The sequence below is a fragment of the Saccopteryx bilineata genome, chromosome 6 (assembly GCF_036850765.1).
Source record: "Saccopteryx bilineata isolate mSacBil1 chromosome 6, mSacBil1_pri_phased_curated, whole genome shotgun sequence".
In the NCBI taxonomy this organism is placed as follows: domain Eukaryota; kingdom Metazoa; phylum Chordata; class Mammalia; order Chiroptera; family Emballonuridae; genus Saccopteryx; species Saccopteryx bilineata.
The window spans coordinates 109,592,203-109,612,677 of NC_089495.1; the positions used below are offsets into that span (position 1 = coordinate 109,592,203).

At 40.6% G+C, this 20,475-nt stretch overlaps 1 protein-coding gene and 1 pseudogene across 1 annotated transcript in view; one reads left to right on the forward strand and one right to left on the reverse strand.

Annotated features, from left to right (window-relative positions):
• The window catches only part of NEK5 (NIMA related kinase 5), an 86,823-nt gene extending 69,466 nt beyond the window's left edge, over nucleotides 1-17,357 (reverse strand). Inside the window, exons 1-7 of the mRNA XM_066235401.1 lie at nucleotides 17,291-17,357; nucleotides 15,787-15,925; nucleotides 10,097-10,193; nucleotides 3,360-3,457; nucleotides 1,252-1,335; nucleotides 1,091-1,161; nucleotides 124-210 (exon numbers count right to left, since the gene is read on the reverse strand). Of these exons, the coding sequence (XP_066091498.1) occupies nucleotides 124-210; nucleotides 1,091-1,161; nucleotides 1,252-1,335; nucleotides 3,360-3,457; nucleotides 10,097-10,193; nucleotides 15,787-15,903 (554 nt within the window). The 5' untranslated portion in view covers nucleotides 15,904-15,925; nucleotides 17,291-17,357. The remainder of the gene's footprint in view (nucleotides 1-123; nucleotides 211-1,090; nucleotides 1,162-1,251; nucleotides 1,336-3,359; nucleotides 3,458-10,096; nucleotides 10,194-15,786; nucleotides 15,926-17,290) is intronic.
• A 22-nt stretch (nucleotides 17,358-17,379) lies between these two features.
• LOC136309359 (protein YIPF5 pseudogene) lies at nucleotides 17,380-18,784 on the forward strand (annotated as a pseudogene).
• The last annotated feature ends 1,691 nt before the right edge of the window (nucleotides 18,785-20,475 follow it).

Consider the following 20,475-nt stretch of genomic DNA (forward strand, 5'->3'; position numbering starts at 1 on the left):
GAAGTGGCCAGAGGCAATCACCGGGAAACTAATTTCACACACGAAGAAAATGAAATGACAAAAGTATCATAAGAAAGAGAGAAGCATCAGATTTTAATTTCAGATCAATAGTCAGTCACTCACGTTTTATTGTTGTAGGGTTTGTTCTGACAGATCTCTGGAGACAGATAGTAAGGTGTTCCAACACAAGTTTGAGCGAGTTCCATGGAACTAGGAAACAGTGACATAATGGGGTTTATTATTGCAATAAGAACAGGCTTAAGATATGAACATGCAAGAAAAAGGTATAAAAATGTACAAAATTTGATGCATGCACTTATTAAAATAAACATACATTGATAAGTCATAATTTCCCAGAGATAGGAAGAATTCTGTCTTTCCAATTATCAAGTAAGATAATCTCATAATTTAAATTTGGAAAATGCAAAAGTGAATAATGAAGAAAGAAATTATCCATAATTTTACTGATAGGGCGAAATCCAGAGTTTAAATTTAGCTTGAGTAACAGTGGCTTTGTTATGGTCAGTGGGCATAACGGTTAATGATAGTGAAAGCTTTGTTCCAGGAACTGAGATACCTGAACAGATCTATGGGATGTAAAGAGATCTATGAGTGATCTACCTTTGTGCCCCAGGGGACTGCAAGCAAAGCAGTTTGTGCTCCAAGTACTGAACTCTGACTATGATCCAATGAACTTTAACTAAGATCTGATGAACTCTTCCTTGAAATTCCAAAACCATTACCTACTTTTTTCTTCCCCTTATTAAAAAGGTTGGCTGAAGATAGGGGAACATAACCCTTGCCTCCTCAGATTGCTGGTCACCTGAATAAAGTAACCAAAATGATTCAATCCCTGTCTCCATTTAATTGGCTAAAATGGTGACAGGCAGCCCATACTCAATTATTTTTGGTTTCAAAACTACCATCTGAATGATTTATTATCTTTTTATTTCATCTGAATGCTTCAGGATTTATATAAATAATTATATAAAATTATTTGGGAACCAAGCCTTTAATGTCTTAACTTATGATATTTAAATATATATGTGGGCTTTTATCAATAGAAAAAATTATTTTAAAAAGTACTTACTTGTTTAGGACTCTTGCTATACCAAAGTCCCCAAGCTTTGCAACCATTCCATTCTTGCTAAGAAAAATGTTCTATAAATGGGAAAAAAATGTTATGTTGTTTGAGAGATTTCAAGAAAACAAAAGATCAGTTCTGTCTCTGTCTTCTCTCTGAGCTGTTACCTGTGTTTTTATGTCCCTGTGTAAGATCTTCCTGTCATGAATATGTTTTAGTCCTAGAGAAATCTGCACAAACCAACTCAGAATCTGTAGAGGGAACATGAAACAGAACTTATGAGTAGTCTGGTGGTCACTGAAATGCCTTCACGATAACATGCAAAAAGCGGAAAACAACATATTTAAGTATGTGTGTTTATATGAATGAAGCTAATAGATATATCACCCATAAAAATGGATGTGCTAAAAGTGATCCAAATGTGTGAAATTACAGTTAACTCCACATACATAAAACACAAATAAAAGCACAAGAGAGATGAAGGCAGTTGACAATTTTCTTTTTTCTTAACATTACGTTGCTAACTATGTCGGGACAGCAGACAAGCAGCCGTTTCTTGATAACCCTGGAATCATTGCTTTTTGTTCTTTTGGGTTGTTTTTGATTTCCCCCAGTGGAAGCAGGATGTCAAGAGGATAGAGAAAAAGAGAAAGGAATGGACATGTGAGATTATTAAAATTTTTAATGAAATATCAATATAAATATATATAATATAAAAACAAAAATGTTATTTTTAAACTTTTTGAAGCTTAATTTTCTCAGTCATGACTATTCACCTTAGCTGGCCATGAGCTTTTTTAGCAAAATGTGTGCTATGCCTATAAAGATTTATTTAAACTATTCTGAAATTTCATTGATTCTTTGTCCACCAAATTATACAGAAAGAGGAAAACAATAAGAAAAAAAGCTATATACCAGATACCAAATTTCAGTTGTAGTTTTAGTTCTCATCCAACAAAAGGAAATATGATTCTAAATTTTGTAGAGACAAGTATTTTTTATTAAAGATGGCAAAATAATACATAGGAAGAATACAGGGCCTCTACAAATATGGAATTCAAAATACAATGTAAATGAGTGTAGGAAAAATGCTTAAGTTTACAGAGGTTAGAAATGCTGACTCCTTAATCATTTATACTTTCAAAATATTACATTTCAACTCTAAGAAAAAGTTATTATGGGCATGATGCTCTTAAATGCTGCAATAAGAAAAAGAAACAGTGGTCTAAAAAAAGACATTAGGGCCCTGGCCGGTTGGCTCAGCGGTAGAGCGTCGGCCTAGCGTGTGGAGGACCCAGGTTCGATTCCCGGCCAGGGCACACAGGAGAAGAGCCCATTTGCTTCTCCACCCCTCCGCCGGGCTTTCCCTCTCTGTCTCTCTCTTCCCCTCCCGCAGCCAAGGCTCCATTGGAGCAGGGATGGCCCGGGCGTTGGGGATGGCCCCTTGGCCTCTGCCCCAGGCGCTAGAGTGGCTCTGGTCGCAACATGGCGACGCCCAGGATGGGCAGAGCATCGCCCCTGGTGGGCGTGCCGGGTGGATCCTGGTCGGGCGCATGCGGGAGTCTGTCTGACTGTCTCTCCCTGTTTCCAGCTTCAGAAAAATGAAAAAAAAAAAAAAAAAAAAGACATTAGGCCGTTCCTGGCTCTGCTTGAGACAGTGACTTTTCCCAACAATCACACAGGCCTGATTGCATTCCTCCCCAACACACATACTTGTGTCCATCATGAGTACAACTCCCAAGAAGTTTCCAAAGGAAGCTCAGAGTATAGAAAAAATGTCTTTGTGCAGAGAGAAAATGAGAAGCGAGGCCATTATTCTTTACCTTTTTGCTCTTCTTTCTTAATTACCGATAAAACTGAAAAGCCATTGCTAAGAATAGCTTCTATAGAAGCTCACTTACAAATGGGGATGACTATTTTAACACGGAGGCCCAAATGTTAGAAGAAGAGTGAACCTATAAATATGTCACATTTAAAATGGCCAAGGAACATCCACATTCAGATGTTTTTTAGCCATGAAAATTTGTCTCAGGGTCATCCTACGTGAGATTATGCCAAAATAAGACACTATCTTTTCTCAAGCAAACTTCACTCTCAAAAGGAGATTCAATTTAAGTTCAATTGCAAACATGTTCTGGACTAAATCTATCAATATTGATCACTATTTTGTAGTTCGAATTCTTTACCAGAAAATCATGCTTCATCTAAACAGTCTACTACTTGTGGTTTTAATACTCCTCATATAAATTAAAATGCAAATTAGAAGTGTTTTTACCTGATCTTCAGTAAATAACACTCCCCATTGTCCATTGATTCTTTTCATGAGATCTCCACCATCACAATACTCCATCACAATAAACAGCTTGTTGTTCTCTGTAAGAAAAGGCAACATTTGGTTCTGAAAACATTTCAGCTATTTACTAGTCATTTGCCTTTCAAGTTCTAGAAGAGGGGGAATATAATACGCAAAAAAAGTAGCATATGTACAAGGGCTCTTTGGGTTATGACACAGTTCCATTTTCTACAACAGTGACGTAACGTGAATTTTGGTATAAGTTGAAACACACCTTAGCCTAACACAAATGGAACACTTATGCTTTTAACAATTGAAAATGGCACAGGTAAGTATACTGAGGGATGCTAACTCCCTCACTCAAATGCCACATTACTGTGTATTCTCCCACAGCGCTCAACCAAACTATTCGCCCACGTAGTCCATAAATACCATGCTAACGGTGTAAGCCGAAACACTCACGTCTCAATTTTTTAAAGTTTTTATGGGAGTGAGCATTGTTACCATAGGCATAGGAAATGTCCTATGTCGAGACTGTCATAACCCGAGGACATCCTGTATAGTTAAAATCTCAAGCTGTAGAATTAAGATGGACTGGGTTCTAAGCTTACTTTATCACTTACATTTCTTAGCTCTGTGACTCTAACATAGTTTAATTTCTCTGTGCCACATTACCTTGTCTATGAAATGGATATAATAACATGGAAACTCCTCTTAGGATTGTCATAATTAATTGAGTTAATTCATGTCAGATGCTTAGAACAATGCTTGCACATAATGACAGTTCAATAAGTGTTAAGTATTATTATTAATACATTCCTTCGAGAGATTAGAAATCTGCTATAAAATAGTAGCTGTGAGTCTTTCCAAACACCCCAGAAAGAATAAATAGACCCTTTTTGAATATGTGTATAAACTTTTATTTATATGACACTTTTTCAACCATATTATTGAGTACAATAAACCCTCCTCTGACTTACTCACTAGATTAGTGGGCATGCTCCACTCTGTTTGCCCACTGAAGGTTACCACTGGTGGCTGTGAGACTATAGTATTCCCAGGAACCTCTGCTCCCACTGATTCTCACCAAGATCATTGTGCTTGTTCCCAAATATGTTTATGGCCATTATACTTGCTATCATAATTATTACATAACTGGTGAAATGTGAATGGGAAAAGAAAGATGTGATTATTTCCACAAAAACTATATACATTCAATGCTTTGGAGGACTTGGTAAAAGTGGACAGCTAAAAAAGTCATTGAGTTGAATATTGGCTGGGACAAGTGGAAACTAACTGGGAAAGCTTTGTGAGGATTGTGTGTACATAGAGCACCTGTAAATTCTTACTCAACTCTAAAAAAAAGGAAATTATACATTATTACAATGTATAAATGAGGGGATTATAAATGAGGGTAGCCTACCTAAAATAATACTCAGTGTTCCAATTAGAGGACTTATAATGTGTTCTTGCCTCATGCCTTGCAGTAACTGTTCCTCTTACCTAGGAAGCTCTTCTCCAGACATTAACATGACTCTTCAAGTCTTAGCTCAAATGTCACCTTACCAATAAGGCCTATTCTGACCCCCCTCTTTAAAATCGTCCCCTCCAGTCCTGCCTCATCCTATTTGATTTTCCCATAGCACTCATCACCTTCTAACCTACCATTAAAATTGCATTTATGTTAACATTTATTGTCGTCTTTTCCCACTTTTTCCTCCTAAAACATAAACTCCACACCTGTAACAAGAAGGTTCTAAGATAGCCCTGTGTACACACCTTGTATAACTCCTTCCTTTGAGTGAGGACAGAACCTGCAAATATAATGGAATGTCACTCCCAGGATTATGTTATGTGAGCAAAGGGATTTTGCTGGTACAGTGAAAGTTAGCTGATTTTGAGTTGACAGAAAAGATTATCCAGATGGGCCTGACTTAATCACAGGAGCCACTTACATCTGTCTATAGGTGTGAGAAACAGAGGAAGTGAGAGATTACAAGTGGGCGAGGGCCTACTCAAGGGCCACCTGTCAGGAAAGAGAACTTGGCTTCTAGAAGCAGAGAACCACTCTCCAGTTAACAGCCAGCCAAAAAGCAGAGACCTCAGTCCGACTTTCAAGTAGATAAATTCTACCAACAACCTCGATAAGCATGGAAGAGAACTAAGGGCCCCAGATGAGATCCAGCTAAGCCAAGCCCAGACTTCTGACCTAGAGAAGCTGGTTGATAAGTGGGTGTTGGGTTTAGGCACTAAGTTTGTGGTCACTGTTATGCAGCAACAGAAAACAACAGCGTAGGGATTTGTGCCTGTTTTGCTCATTGAGACCTAAAACCTGCCCTGTATATAATAGGTACTTGATAAATATTTACTGAAGGAATTTAAATGGAATGAACTTAGCTTTAGGAACATCTCACCACATTTTCCTTATATTTTGTATGTTGCTTCAAACTTGTAAAACTTGCATACTCTCAACAGACAAATATTTAATGAGCTAGAGCTGGAGTTTTGTTCAGAGACAAGTTGTTGAGGATAAGCAAAGGCTTTAGGTGTTCTAGGGAATTCGGGGCTTTCAGATAAGCTTGGTGTTTTGAGTCTCAACAATCTTCCAGGCAAACTCAAAGTCATCACAATAGCTCTAGCTTTTCTAAACACAGGGGTGCTTTAACAAAAAAATAAAAAATAAGTTAAAAATTAAAAAAAAGAAGAAGAGGTGTCTTAAGAAAATTTAAGCTTATAATATAAACAAATTCAGCAGAGGTACTTTATACTATAAAAATTACCTTCAGCCTGACCTGTGGTGGCACAGTGGATAAAGCAACGACCTGGAACTCTGAGGTCGCTGGTTCAAAACCCTAGCCTTGCCTGGTCAAGGCACATATGGGAGTTGATGCTACCTGCTCCTTACCCTTCTCTTTCTCTCTCTCTGTCTCTCTCACTCTCTCTTTGTCTCCTCTCTAAAAATGAATAAGGTCTTAAAAAAATTTTTTTAAAGACTTCTATTTTTAGAACAGTATCCAGGGAAATACTATCCCATAAATATCCATTTTGCATGGTATAAAGACATACTCCAATCTATTCAAGTGGTCCAGTCCATGCACTTATTCAGTAAACATGTATTAAACCCTTATTATGTGCTAGATGCTGAGGATCAAATGGTGAGCAAAAGAATCCATTAAATTTTCTCTAAAAGGGAAACAACTATTAAACCAACTTGTAATTGCTTATGTAAATAGACACATGCATACAAGTACAAAGTACTAGGCAAGATCAGGAGAGGGGGTTATAATTTGAATTGTGATTTCAGAGAAGCCCTGAGGATAAGTAGAGGTAGCCACATGGAGGGAGCCACAATAATAACCCAAAGAATGAGGACAATAAATGTCATCTTATGGTGTTGTTATTAGAAATCAATGACTAGGAATGTAGTCACTTTACTAGTGCCTGCCCCTTAAAAGTTTCTGATACAACTGAATCCTCCATTTATGCCTATAGCTCATCTCCTAGAAAGCCCTCAGAGGAGTTCTTTTAAATACCTCGTAGTTCCCTGACCTGTAGTGGCACAGTGGATACAGTGTCGACCTGGAACGCTGAGGGCGCAGGTTCCAAATCCCAGGCTTGCCCAGTCAAGGTACACACAAGAAGCAACTACTATGAGTTGATGTTTCCCGCCCCTCCTCCCTGACCCTTTCTCTCTGTCTCTCTACTTTCTCTAAAAAAATCAAGAAAATTTTTTTAGAGATCTAAAAACTGTATTTCCCCATGTGTAAGATGCACCATTTTCCAAAAAATTTGGGGGCTAAATACTGGGTGCGTTTTATACAGCAGTTGTAGATTTTTTTACTTGCATTTCCCGCTTTTTCGAGCTTGTTGTCTTTGTGCTCATTGTTTCACACTTGTTACCAGTATATTACAGTAGGTTACATTTTGTCACGTCTGCCCAGAAATGGCTCAGAAAAGATTTTTGTACAGTGCTGAATTCAAGTTAAAAGTGATTCAGTTTGCAAAAGTGAATGGAAATAGTGCTGCTGAATGTAAGTGTGGTCCTCCTCCAACTGAAAAATCAATCCAAGGCTGGCTACAGGAAGAGGAAACCCTACTGAAAACACCACGGCAGAAGAAGGCCAGGAGAGGCAAGTCAGCAAAATGGCCTGATTTAGAGAGGGAATTGAAGATACAGATTGAAGAGCGAAGGGCAATTGGAATTCCTGTGTCCACAAAAGTGGTTCAGCATGAGGCAAGAAGAATTGCTGATGAAAAAGAAGTTACTGATTTCAAAGGAGGACACAATTGGTGCTTCCGGTTCATGAAACAGAATGGACTAAGCATGCGTACACGCACCAGACTTGCCCAAAAGACGCCTGAAAGCTATGAGCAGAAGGTCCTTGATTTTCATCATCTTGTCATTCAGTGTCAGAAGACACATCAGTTTGAGTTGGGACAGATTACAAATATGGACGAAGTCCCCCTTCGATTTGATGTCCCAAGTATCAGAACTGTTGGTAAGAAGGAAGTGAAAACTGTAACTGTGAAGACAAGTGGACATGAAAAGAGCCATTATACACTTGTTCTAGCTTGTTGTACCGACAGAACCAAGCTGCCTCCTATGCTGATTTTCAAATGAAAAACAATGCCAAAAGAAGACATTCCTCAAGGAGTGATTGTTCACATTCATGACAAGGGTTGGATGGATCAGGATGGGATGAAGATCTGGTTTGAGACAGTTTGGAGAAGGAGATCAGGTGGGCTCTTATGCAAACCTGCCCTATTGGTGCTTGATCAGTTCAGGGCACACATAACAAAAACACAAAGAAGATTGCTGCAGAGCAAAAAAAAACAAAAACAAAACAAAAACTTGCCGTCATACCTGGAGGCTCGACATCCCAGCTCCAACTGCTTGATGTCAGCATTAACAAACCCTTCAAATCTGCCAGAGAGACGAATGGAACCAATGGATGAAGTCTTCTGGGGACAGTTTGACACCAGCAGGAAAAGTGAAGAAACAAACTATAGGAGAAATTTGTACCTGGGTGAAAAGATCCTGGGATAATATCAAGATTGAGGTAATTGTCAACTCATTTAAGAAGTATGGCATTTCAAATGCCATAGATGGAACTGAGGATGAGGCTATATATATATAGGTATATAGCTATATATATACATATATATATATAGAGAGGGGGGGGGATTTGTTATCAGTCACAGAGGAGGACTTGAATTTCATTGTTTTGTCATGCAATGTCAGAAGACACATCAGTTTGAGTTGGGACGGATTGCAAATATGGACAAAGTTCTCCTGTGATTTGATGTCCCAAGTAACAGAACTATTGGTAAGAAGGGTTGGGAGTTTTGACAGTGATGAGGAGTTGTATGAATTTTATGATGAATAAAACTTGAGTTCAATAACTTTATGTAATACATTTTTTTTTCAAATTTCAGGCTCTAAAATTAAGGTGCATCTTATACATGAGGAAATATGGTACCTAGTAGTTGAAGATGTGCTACACACAGGGAACTGTTTTGAATGTAGTGGTTTTAATTTATAAGAAACATGGTGCCCTGTACAGTGTAAAAGCTCAAAATATAGTGTCTGTGTTTATTTATTTACTGATTTTTAGCCCCTGATGGTGCTTGAAGATTACTAGATGACACTCTTGTTCCATTATATACTTACGGCCTGTGGATCTGAGTACCCTCAGTGCTGAATGCTGAGATGGGGAATACCCCTTGGTGAACTTGGCACACACAGCCCTCTTACAGCCTATAAACATCTCACATACTATGTATGTGTTTATTGTCTGTCTCTTCCCACTAGAACACAAGTTCCACGAGGACAGCAATGTTCACCTGCTTGCTCTTAGCTCTATTTTTGGCACCTAGAACATGTAGTAAGCACTGGATACATATTTGTTAAGTGAGTAAATGATTTCTGACTAATGATATTTTCTTGTTTGATTGCTTGTTTTGTTTTGTTCCTACCTTTGGAGTAGAGTGATAGATGGAGATAGAGCAGGTCTTATATTTTATTCAGGTGTACAAATGAAGGGATTGCATCCTTACAGCTTTCCCTTCTGTTTTTGCCATTTGAATGCCTCTTAGCTGCCTGTCTGTGAGAGGACTAGCCAGCCCCATCTGTTGCATCAGTAACTTCAGAGCCTGCCATGGGCAAAGTATATCCCTCCATCCCCCCGCCAACTCCATTATCAAGGTGAGATGCACGGATGTTCGCAATAAGAATGTGAACCCACAAGGAGAATGAGGTCCGTGCCACACCTAGCAGGGCTGTGAGACTGATGGTGTGGTGAGTGCTTGGGTATTGCTGTTTTCTTTTGCTCAAAAGAACAGTGTGCTCCATATCTAGGCTGCTCCATCAGCCAGACTTAAGACCCCAGTCCACCCACAGCCAATATGGACAAGTGAGAAATAGTTGTGTATTATTGTAGGCCGCAGAAATCTGGCCAACTTTGGCAAAGCTAATACACCAACTAATTATTAACTATTTGAGGAAGTAAGAATGAAGGAGAGATGGTAAAACTTAGGAAAGCTATCTACAAAAATTCACTAGAGAAGAAGTAAAGATTATGTTTCATATGACAATTTAAATAAATGGGAAAATGAGTCCATTCATAAAAGCTATACACAGTTCTCAGGAACATATCTTTTACAGACATCTACATGCCAATACTTTATTAAAATACTTTAAGAATGCTAGAAAATCAAACCTTGAAATGAACTGAAGAAAGTTACAATGTTAGGATGTTTCATCTTTGCCAGAAGAATGACTTCTTTCTCTGAAGCTTCTTTTTCCTGGATGGGCATCTAAATTATATTAAGAGACAGAATAGTCTGTAAAGTTAACTTGCTTTCCAGAATATGCTTCCTGCTCACTCTTATCTAAAGTTCTCCAAGGTTTCATTGGCTTTTAGTGGAACTTCTGAAACTAATCTCTCAACATCAGGAAACATAATTTCTAGAATTAGCAAAGTGTCCTACATCAATGGTTTGTCACTGAAAATCACAAACAAAAGAATAAATATTTCTAGTGAAGTTTTTCTGTATTAAAAGTTCAATTGGAGCCTGACCAGGCGGTGGCACAGTGGATAGAGCGTCAGACTGGGATGCGGAGGACCCAGGTTCGAGACCCCGAGGTCACTAGCTTGAGCGCGGGCTCATCTGGTTTGAGCAAGAGCCCACCAGCTTGAGCCCAGGGTCACTGGATCCAGCAGGGGGCTACATGGTCTGCTGAAGGCCAGCAGTCAGGGCGCATAGGAGGGAGCAATCAATGAACAACTAAGGTGTTGCAACGCGCAATGAAAAACTAATGATTGATGCTTCTCATCTCTCTCTGTCCCTGTCTGTCCCTCTCTCTGGCTCACTCTCTGTCTCTGTAAAAAAAAAAAAACTGAAAAAAAAAAAAAGTTCAATTGGACCAGAAAAAGCAGGAGTCCATCACCACCAAACCAGTACTACTAGAAATGTTAAAGGGTTTTCTTTAAGAAGAAGAAACTATGAATAAGAAAATATCACAAAGAAAATAATTCATTTTTTCTTTCCTTTTTTTTTTAGATTTTATTAATTCATTTTAGAGAGAGGAAACAGAGAGAGAGAAGGGGGGAGGAGAAGAAAGCATCAACTCCCATATGTGCCTTGACCAGGCAAGCTTGGGCTTTTGAACCGGCTACCTCAGTGTGCCAGGTCAATGCTTTACCCACTGCACCACCACAGGTCAGGTTCTTTCCTTTTTCTTAAGTGAGAAGCAGGGAGGCAGGGAGGCAGAGAGACTCCCACATGTGCCCTGACTGAGATCCACCTGGCAAGCCCCCTACCAGGTGATGCTCTGCCCTTCTGAGGCTGTTGCCCTGTTGCTCGGCAAACAAGCTATTTTAGTACCTAAGGCGAGGCCATGGAGCCATCCTCAGCACCCAGGGTCAACTTGCTCCAACCAAGTCATGACTAAGGGAGGGGAAGAGAGAAAAAGTAAGAGAGAGAGATAAGGGAGAGGGGGAGGGGTGGAGAAGCAGACAGTTACTTCTCCTGTGTGCCCTGACTGGGAATTGAACCCAGGACATCCATATGCCAGGCCAACACTCTACCATTGAGCCAACCAGCCAGGACAGAAAATAAATTCTCACTGACAAAGGCAATTGCATAATAAAAGCAGTGCATCAATCAATAAAGTAGTACTAAAGCTAGTACAAAGGTTAAAAGAGAAATTTAGGAAGATCAGGTATAAATACAACAAATTAAGGGATATACACATACACACACAAAAGAAGTAAGAAATAATGGCAAAAACATATATGTGAAGAGGTGAGTAAAAAAATTCTAGAATGGCCTGACCAGGTGGTGCCACAGTGGATAGAATGACATCTTGGGACACTGGTGGCCCAGGTTCAAAACCCTGAGGTTGCTGGCTTAAGCATGGGCTCACCAGCTTGAGCTCAAAGGTTGTGGGCTTAAAGCCTAAGGTCTCTATATTAAGAGCAAAATTGCTGTCTTCAGCAAGGAGTCACTGGCTAAGCTGGAGCCTCCCCTCCCCACAAGGCACATATGAGAAAGCAATCAATGAACAACTGAAGTGCCACAACAAGAAGTTAATGCTTCTCATCTCTCTCCCTTCTTGTCTGTCCCTCTCCCTCTCTTTCAAAAAAAGAAAAAAATTCTAGAATATGTTCAAACTTAAGCAATTATTACCTTAAAATAGACTGCTATAAACATAGTTTGCTATATATGAAGCACATGGTAAACACAAACTAAAACCCTATAAGAGATATACAAGAGATGAAGAAAAAGAAATCCAAATACAACACTTAAGGGAAGCAACAACATACAAGAGAGCAAAAGAGTAAGAAAGGAGCAGAAAACTACAAAACCAATCAGAAAACAATAAAATTGTAATAACTACATATCTATAAATAATTACTTTAAATGTAAATGGATTAAATGATCCAATCAAAAGAAGAATGGATAAAGATGTGGTACACATATAGTGAAAAATTGTTTAGCCATAAAAAAGAATGAAATCTCATCAGTTGCAACAGTATGGATGGACTGAGAGGGTATGATGCTAAGTGAAATAAGTCAGCCAGAGAAAGGCAAATAACAGAATTCATTTCTATGTGGAATTTAAAAAAACAAACTAATTGAACAAACAAAACAGAAGCAAACTTATCAATACAGAGAATAGACTAATGATTGCCAGACTGTGGGCAGGGTTGGGGGTGGACTAGGTGAAAAAGGGAAAGGTATTAAGAAATACAAACTGGTTATTACAGAATGGCCATGGGGATGTAAAGTACAGAATGGGGAATATAGTCAATAACATTGTAATAAGTATGTAAGGTGCCAGGTGCAAGACTTATCATCAAGGTTATAATTTTGTAAGTTATATAAATTTCTAACCACTATGCTGTCATCTGAAACTCATATAACATTAAATGTCAACTGTAATTAAAAAATAAAAAATGTTTTTAAAAGTACATTTGGGTTGATGATACTGTGTTAGTTATTTAGGCATTTAGAGGAAAGTTATTTTATTTTATTTTATTTATGTATTTTTTTTAAGTGAGAGGTGGGGAGATAGTGAAACAAACTCCGCATGCACCTGGACGAGATCCACCTGGAAACCCCTCATCTAGGACTGATGTTCCAATCAGCTGAGCTATCCTCAGCACCTGAGGTTGATGCTCAGCCCAATCAGGCTGTCCTCAGCACCCAGGGCCAGCTCTGGAACCAACCAAGCCACTGGCTGCAGGAGGAGAAGAGAGAGGGAAGGGGGAGATGGAGGGGAAGAGAAGCAAATGGTCATTTCTCATGGGTACCCTGACTGGGGATCAAACCCGGGATGTGTGCACACCAGGCCAATGCTGTAACCACTGAGACAACCTGCCAGGCCCTTTTGGCTGTTTTTTTTGTTTTGTTTTGTTTGCATTTTTTTTTTCTTTTTTTCTGAAGCTGGAAACAGGGAGAGACAGTCAGACAGACTCCCGCATGCGCCCGACCGGGATCCACCCGGCACGCCCACCAGGGGCGAAGCTCTGCCCACCAGGGGGCGATGCTCTGCCCATCCTGGGCGTCGCCATGTTGCGACCAGAGCAACTCTAGCGCCTGAGGCAGAGGCCACAGAGCCGTCCCCAGCGCCCGAGGCAGAGGCCACAGAGCCATCCCCAGCGCCCGGGCCATCTTTTGCTCCAATGGAGCCTTGGCTGCAGGAGGGGAAGAGAGAGACAGAGAGGAAGGCGCGGCGGAGGGGTGGAGAAGCAAATGGGCGCTTCTCCTGTGTGCCCTGGCCGGGAATCGAACCTGGGTCCTCCGCACGCTAGGCTGACGCTCTACCGCTGAGCCAACCGGCCAGGGCAGGCTGTTTTTAAAATTGTGATAAATACTACAAAATTCATAACATTTTAACCATTTTTAGGTGTATAAATCAGTGGTATATTCACATTAAGCAATTTGAGTAGTTCATTTTTTACACATTATATATAATTTTTTTCCTGCTACTCTCATTTATAAATACAGTAGAAAACAACCAACAAGACTTGCCTTAAAATGAATTCTAGCACTCAGTGGACTTGTCTGAGTATAATTTGAAATGAACATATCACTAGAGAGAGGATATAAACACTGACTAGGGAAATGTAGCAAAAACTGATTCCTTTTTAATGAAACTTATTTAATTATTCTACAAAACCATTAGACTAATAATAATAATACATGATTTTCCTTCCTTCATTCATTGAATTCAATTAAGCCAAGCACTGTTCTGCACATTCAGGTACAAGTTTCTTGTGCTTGATACTTAAAAAAAAAAAAAAAAAAAATACCATTATTCAAAACCATCATAGTTTGGAGTAAGGAAAGGTTTATGGATTGGAAAAGTCCAGCTTGAAAAGATGGGTTTCTTTATGGTTTCTACAAATCCATCTTAAGAGAGCCTGAATTCAGAAGTCTTTTACTTGTCAAAGCAAGGGAGGACAGGCTAGGCCAGAGGTGATGAGGGCCATAGGGCCTTTTGACAAGGGGCTGATTTTGCAAAATCTCAAGCCTCCAGCAGGATTCCCCTAGTTAAATAGCATATGTATAGATGGGGCTGTTAGCCTGAGGCCATGGGAGATACAGGGGCTATAATTAAGATAGAGCAAGCATTCTACTGTGCTACATGCATGCTTGCATGTTACATGCAAGAAATGAGCAAAGCAATTCCAAATCCTTATAAATCCTATTAAGAAAATAAGCCAGTAAATATTCATTTTCCCAGTCACATTAACCATATATCAAGTGTTTCATGGCTACATGCGACTAGTAATTACCCCTTGAACAATAAAAAAAGGAGGGGGAGAAAAAAAAAAGAGAAAAAAGAAAGGAAGAAAGAAAGAAAAGGAAGAGGAGAAAGAAAGAAAAAGAAAGAAAGAAAGAAAGAAAGAAAGAAAGAAAGAAGAAAAGAAAGGAAGGAAGAAAAAGAAAGAAAGGAAAGGACAGAAGGAAGGAAGGAAGGAAGGAAGGAAGGAAGGAAGGAAGGAAGGAAGGAAGGAAGGAAGGAAGGAAGGAAGGAAGGAAGGAAGGAAGGAGAGAGAGAGAGAGAAAAGAAGAAAAAAGAAAAGAAAAGAAAAGGAACTAGGCAGTGTGATAAGGGGTGATTGAAGTTGGGTTTTGGGGAAGGCCTCCTTGTGGAGGTGACCTGAATAAAATAAGACAGTCAGAGAAAGTGCACCACCCTAGGGCAATACAAAAAACTCAGCAACAGAAGAGCAAGGTATCTCTCAGGCTTTGCAGGCCACCCTATGGAGTGCCACGGGAGCTAGGGTGATGTGAATTCTTTTCTTTAATTTATTTATCCTTAAAATAAAAGCATTGGTTGCTGTTTGGACAATAGATATAGGAGGTTATATGAACAAGGATCAGCTCCTTCATACTTGTAAAAACAAAACAAAAAAAGTGTGTTTCCTTTTCATACTGGATTAAGAAAACCAGCTGAATATACCACTGAATATGAACAGGAATGTGAACTTTTTTTGTGTGTGACAAAGACAGGCAGAGAGAGAGGGACAGATAGGAACAAACAGGAAGGGAGAGAGATGAGAAGCATCAATTCTTCACTGGGTCTCCTTAGTTGTTCCTTGATTGCTTTCTATATTTGCCTTGGGGGGAGGGGCTATAGCAGAGCTAGTGACCCCTTGCTTATCAAGCCAACAACCTTGGGCTCAAGCCAGCTACCTTTGGGTTCAAGCCAGCGACCATGGGGTCATGTCTATGATCCTGCGCTCAAGCGAGTGATCCCTCGCTCGAGTTGGTGAGCCCGCGCTCAAGCAGAAGACCTCGGGGTTTCAAACCTGGGTCCGTCGCGTCCCAGTACAACGCTCTATTCACCCTGTCACCGCCTGGTCAGGCAGGAATGTTAACTTCTTAATTTTACCTTTGTAAAATCTATCTCTTTCATAACACAGTGCTTGCTATCTGATTTCCCTTTGGCCAAGTATGCTTTCCCAAAAGCGCCTTCCCCAATGGCCTTAATCACGTCGTATTTATCCATGGTCTCCAATGCATGAAATTTCCTGAAATTAGAGAAATGAAATTTTATCGCACACTTTTCATAAATGTTAACAAAGTCGGAAAATTGACTACTAAAACGTAAAAGAACTCATTCTTTCTAAAACTTCCCTTCCAACCTTAACAAAGACAGTCAAATAACTCTCCTGGTGGCGACAGGTAACAACCAAAGTGAGACAGCTTCTCTGGGGTCTCCGAGATCAGATTTGGGTTGTAGTTCAGTTTCCAGTACACTCCAGTGTTGTGAGCTTGAGCACTGCCACTTCTATGAAGTCGCCATATCCTTACGCCTGTGTAGTTTTACAGTCCAACCATTCTCAACGGTGGACTGCCCCCTGGGAGACATTTTGGAAACTTGCGGGGGTTTTTCGTTTATTCTCTGCAGAGATCAAGAGGCACCGCGGCCTTTAGAAGCCGCAGGAACACAGGATACCAAGATTCCGAGGTGCCAGGGACGTTCCGCACAATAAAGGGTTACCCCGTGGCCCTACAACATGAGAAAGTCTCCCACATATTCATGTCCCTAGAAAAATCCGTCTCCCTAAAGCTAGAACCCAACTCTACATCTAAATACAAAGTATTTTTTTACACGGTTTTAATTAAGAATTTTTGAGGGATGCAATTACACACAAATCAAGACTTGACTGACAGCACTTTGTTTTGTTTGGAACTTGACCTAAAACTGTTCACCGTTTTTGGAAGGCACGCCTCCACTGGCCACACGGCTCCCGGTGGCTGGGACCGTCACGGTCAGGTGACTCCCTGCCAGGGCGTGAGCACCGGCTCATTTGGTGCTTGTTGCAGGGTAGCAGCACCAAGCATTTACAGATGTAAATACGACTTTATAATATTGTTTTCTTGGAGTTCCCCTTTAAGTTTCAGCATAATGCTGACTTTTTAACATTGCATGAGCAGGCATATGCCACTTTTTTGAGTAATTTGTGTCAGGGTAGGAAGGGGGGACGCTTGGGTGGGATGGGGTGGACACCAGCTCCGCACCCAGAGGCTGCGGACACCCGAGTTTTGAGCGAAGCAGACGGAATCGAAACTCAAGGGCATTTGCGCGGAAACTGATGGACTCCGACCCTCCCGCTCAGGTGGCACCAGCGGGTGAAAGCCCCCGGTTTTTGGGGAAATCCCTCTCCCTTAACACTCCTGAGGGTGGCCAGCGGGTGGGCGGCCCAGCTCTAGCTGCAGCGAGGGAACTGAGAGTTCCAAGCGTTGCCATGGAGACTGACGCGCGGGAGACAGCTTCCCTGCAACTCGAGTCTCCCGGACAGTGGGCTCTTTCCCTTTCTCTGGGACTCCAGAAGCGGGGGGAGGGAGGGGCAGCTCGGGGTGAGGACAAGGGTGGCCGGCCCGATGCATACCTGCTCCACCGGCTCCACGGGGAAGAGAAGTGCCCCGGTGGACGTGGGTTCCCGAGGCCACCGCTCTTCTCGGTCACTAAGGCGGAGCCATGAGGGAACGTGGGCGGGGCCGAGGGCGAGAGAGGACTGGTTCTCACCCTCCATCTGCAAGAGGGGAGTTGGGAGACCTGTCTGTGTCACCTCCCTTTGCCTTAGGTCGGAACTCCTTTGCTAACATTCAGCAAGCATATGGCTCCTGTTCTTGTTTACATGTACCAGATGCTTTGCATACATTATCTCTATTTTTTACAACAACCCAGCAAGGTAGTAAACTCCCAGCTTTATAAATGAGCTAAACTGAGATATTAAGTTTTTTGTGCAGGGTCTAAAATACTGTCAAGGGATAGAAGCTTGGAACTAAGTCCTATTCTTCAGGTTACACCTGGAGGCCTCCCGTGGGAGCCTCTTACAAAACTGGCTGCTGTCAGTGACCTGCAAACACTCTCTTCTCCCTCCCCCCATCAGCCATCATTCCAGATTGCATATCAAGCAGCTGTCTAAAACATTTTATGCATGTTTAGTAGTTGAAAAGGATGTAATTTCCAGCAATTAGAAATACTGACACAAAGAAAACAGCCAACGGAATCTAAATATCATGGCAATTTGAAACTCACCTTCATTTACTTAAAAACAAAACAAAACATCTTGACCATTCTTTGGCCTGTGATATGTAGAATTGGGGCCAGTTGAAAACTGAATTGGGCAGGGCAGTCATTTGGGGCTGCTGGAGCTACTGCTGTTCCACGTTTGATTGTTTGCAGTGTCAGGCTTTAATAACTTAAAACACGGATTTCTACCAGACAAGTTACAGCACTGATGACCAAACACAGCAGTCCTATAATAATGGAGGGAATGGAGGACCCTGTTGCAAACCGTATACTGGCTATGAATACTCACAGCAAGTTCCACTTGTCCCTCCAGACACGATGCAGCCCCAACAGCCACACACTCAAGCATGTATTCCAATGACATCTCAGCCATTCTACAGAAACAACTTTAAGGATGAGCCACCTTTACTAGAGGATTCAGGAATCAATTTTTACCGCATTTGGCATAAAACACTTAACAGTGTTACATCCATTAAAAGTAGTAGATAGATGGCAGCACCATGAGACTAATCTGGCGGGACCCCTGTTTTATCCCCTGCCTTTGGAACTATATTGTTACTGGCTGGCAAAATCTAGTTTGGCTGTATATCTGAGATCAATACAATTGGATGTCTAGGAATGTTTTGCTTACCCTTAATAGTATAGCAGGTGTTTCATTTGGTTGTGTGGCTTCGAAGTGTGCTTAGGTACTATTTTCTTCACATGATCCTACTTTCTAGCTTTGTGTGGTAATATCTTCTTTGCAAGGAATGGCAGGAATCCTTCTCAATGCTGGAATTATTAGAGGTATAGTTTTTCTGCCTCCAAAAATTTTATTTCTGTATTAGGTATGGAAAGACAGGAACTTCTAATTTATTTATATATATATATATATATATATATATATATATATATATATATATATCATATATATCCTTGTGCTTTGTTATATGGACTCTGTGCCCTAATTCTCACTTTTTTTTTAACTTAATTTATCTGGGATGTGGACATCATTGGGCCAAATATACAGGAAGGACTCCAAACTCAAATTGGATCAGCAAATTGCTGCAGTGCAACTTCCACGCAGATCTAATGTTTGACTACTGGAACAATGGAAGTGAAGATGTATCTTTTGTTCATTTTTATAGAACTTTTTCTGTACTTTTCCAAAGTTAGAAGCGGGGAGGCAGTCAGACAGATTCCCACATGCACTCAACTGAGATCCACCCGGCATGCCCACTAGGGGGCGTTGCTCTGTTGAGGCCAGAGCCATTCTAGTGCCTGAGGCAGAGACCATAGAGCTGTCCTCAGCGTCTGGGCCAACTTTGCTCCCATGGAGCCTTGGCTGCAGGAGGGGAAGAGAGAAACAAGGAGGAAGGAGAGGGGGATAGGTGGAGAAGCAGATGGGTGCTTCTCCTATGTGCCCTGACTGGGAATTGAACCTGGAACTTCCATATGCCGGGCCAATGCTCTATCACTGAGCCAACTGGCCAGGACCTATAGAACTTTTTAATACTATATTGGACTTACCTGCAGTGAATTAGCTTTAGGTGTTTGTGCTTATACAAGTAAGAAGTGTTATTTCTTTCCTGTTCCTGCAGCCTTTGAAAAATAACCTTTTCCTTGCAAATTATCTTTGTGATAGATTTTTATCAACTGTGGGTAATTAACCACAGAACTGATCATCTTTCTTAAAAACAACCCAATCATAATAAAGAAGACACAAGACTTATTACAGAAAAAATTTTTCCAAGGAATTAAGAAAAAAGTATCACTTGTATTCTTTTTTTTATTTTTATTTTTTACCAGAGAGACAGAGAGAGTGAGTCAGAGAGAGGTACAGACAGTGACAGACAGGAAGGAAGAGAGATGAGAAGCATCAATTCTTCGTTTTGACACCTTAGTTGTTCATTGATTGCTTTCTCATATGTGCCTTGACCAGGGGCCTCCAGCTGAACCAGTGACCCCTTGCTCAAGCCAACAACCTTGGGTCTCAAGCCAGTGATCTTAGGACTCAAGCCAGCAACCTCAGGGTTTTAAACATGGGTCTTCTGCATCCCAGGCTGATGCTCTATCCACTGCCTCACCACCTGGCCAGGCAAAAATCACTTGTATTTTTAAGTTAGATATACTTCAGGCAAAGAAAAGTGATCCTAATGTCAAGATTATGAGTTTACACTTCAAAAATTTGACATTCCTTTAAAGTATCTCATGAAAATTTTGCTAAAATTCAGCAATGCAGAAGTTCACAGTCTACTTTATTGTTGATGTGAAATGTGAATACCTGTTTACATATGAGCATTATAAGGCACAGTGACCTGGATTAGCCACATTAATGCTCAAGTTGGATTGCTGTTTCCCAGAAAAAAGAAAATCACTAACCTTTTTAGAGAAAAAATTTCAATGTCACAGTTTCAGTATTGTGGTTATCAATGTTGCATGCATTTCATGCTTATTAATTTAAAATTTCCCAATTAATTAAAAAAGTTCTTCTTTAACAATCAGAAAGTGTATATTATTCCTTTCTTTCTTTGAATTCCCATCTCCATACGTAATTTT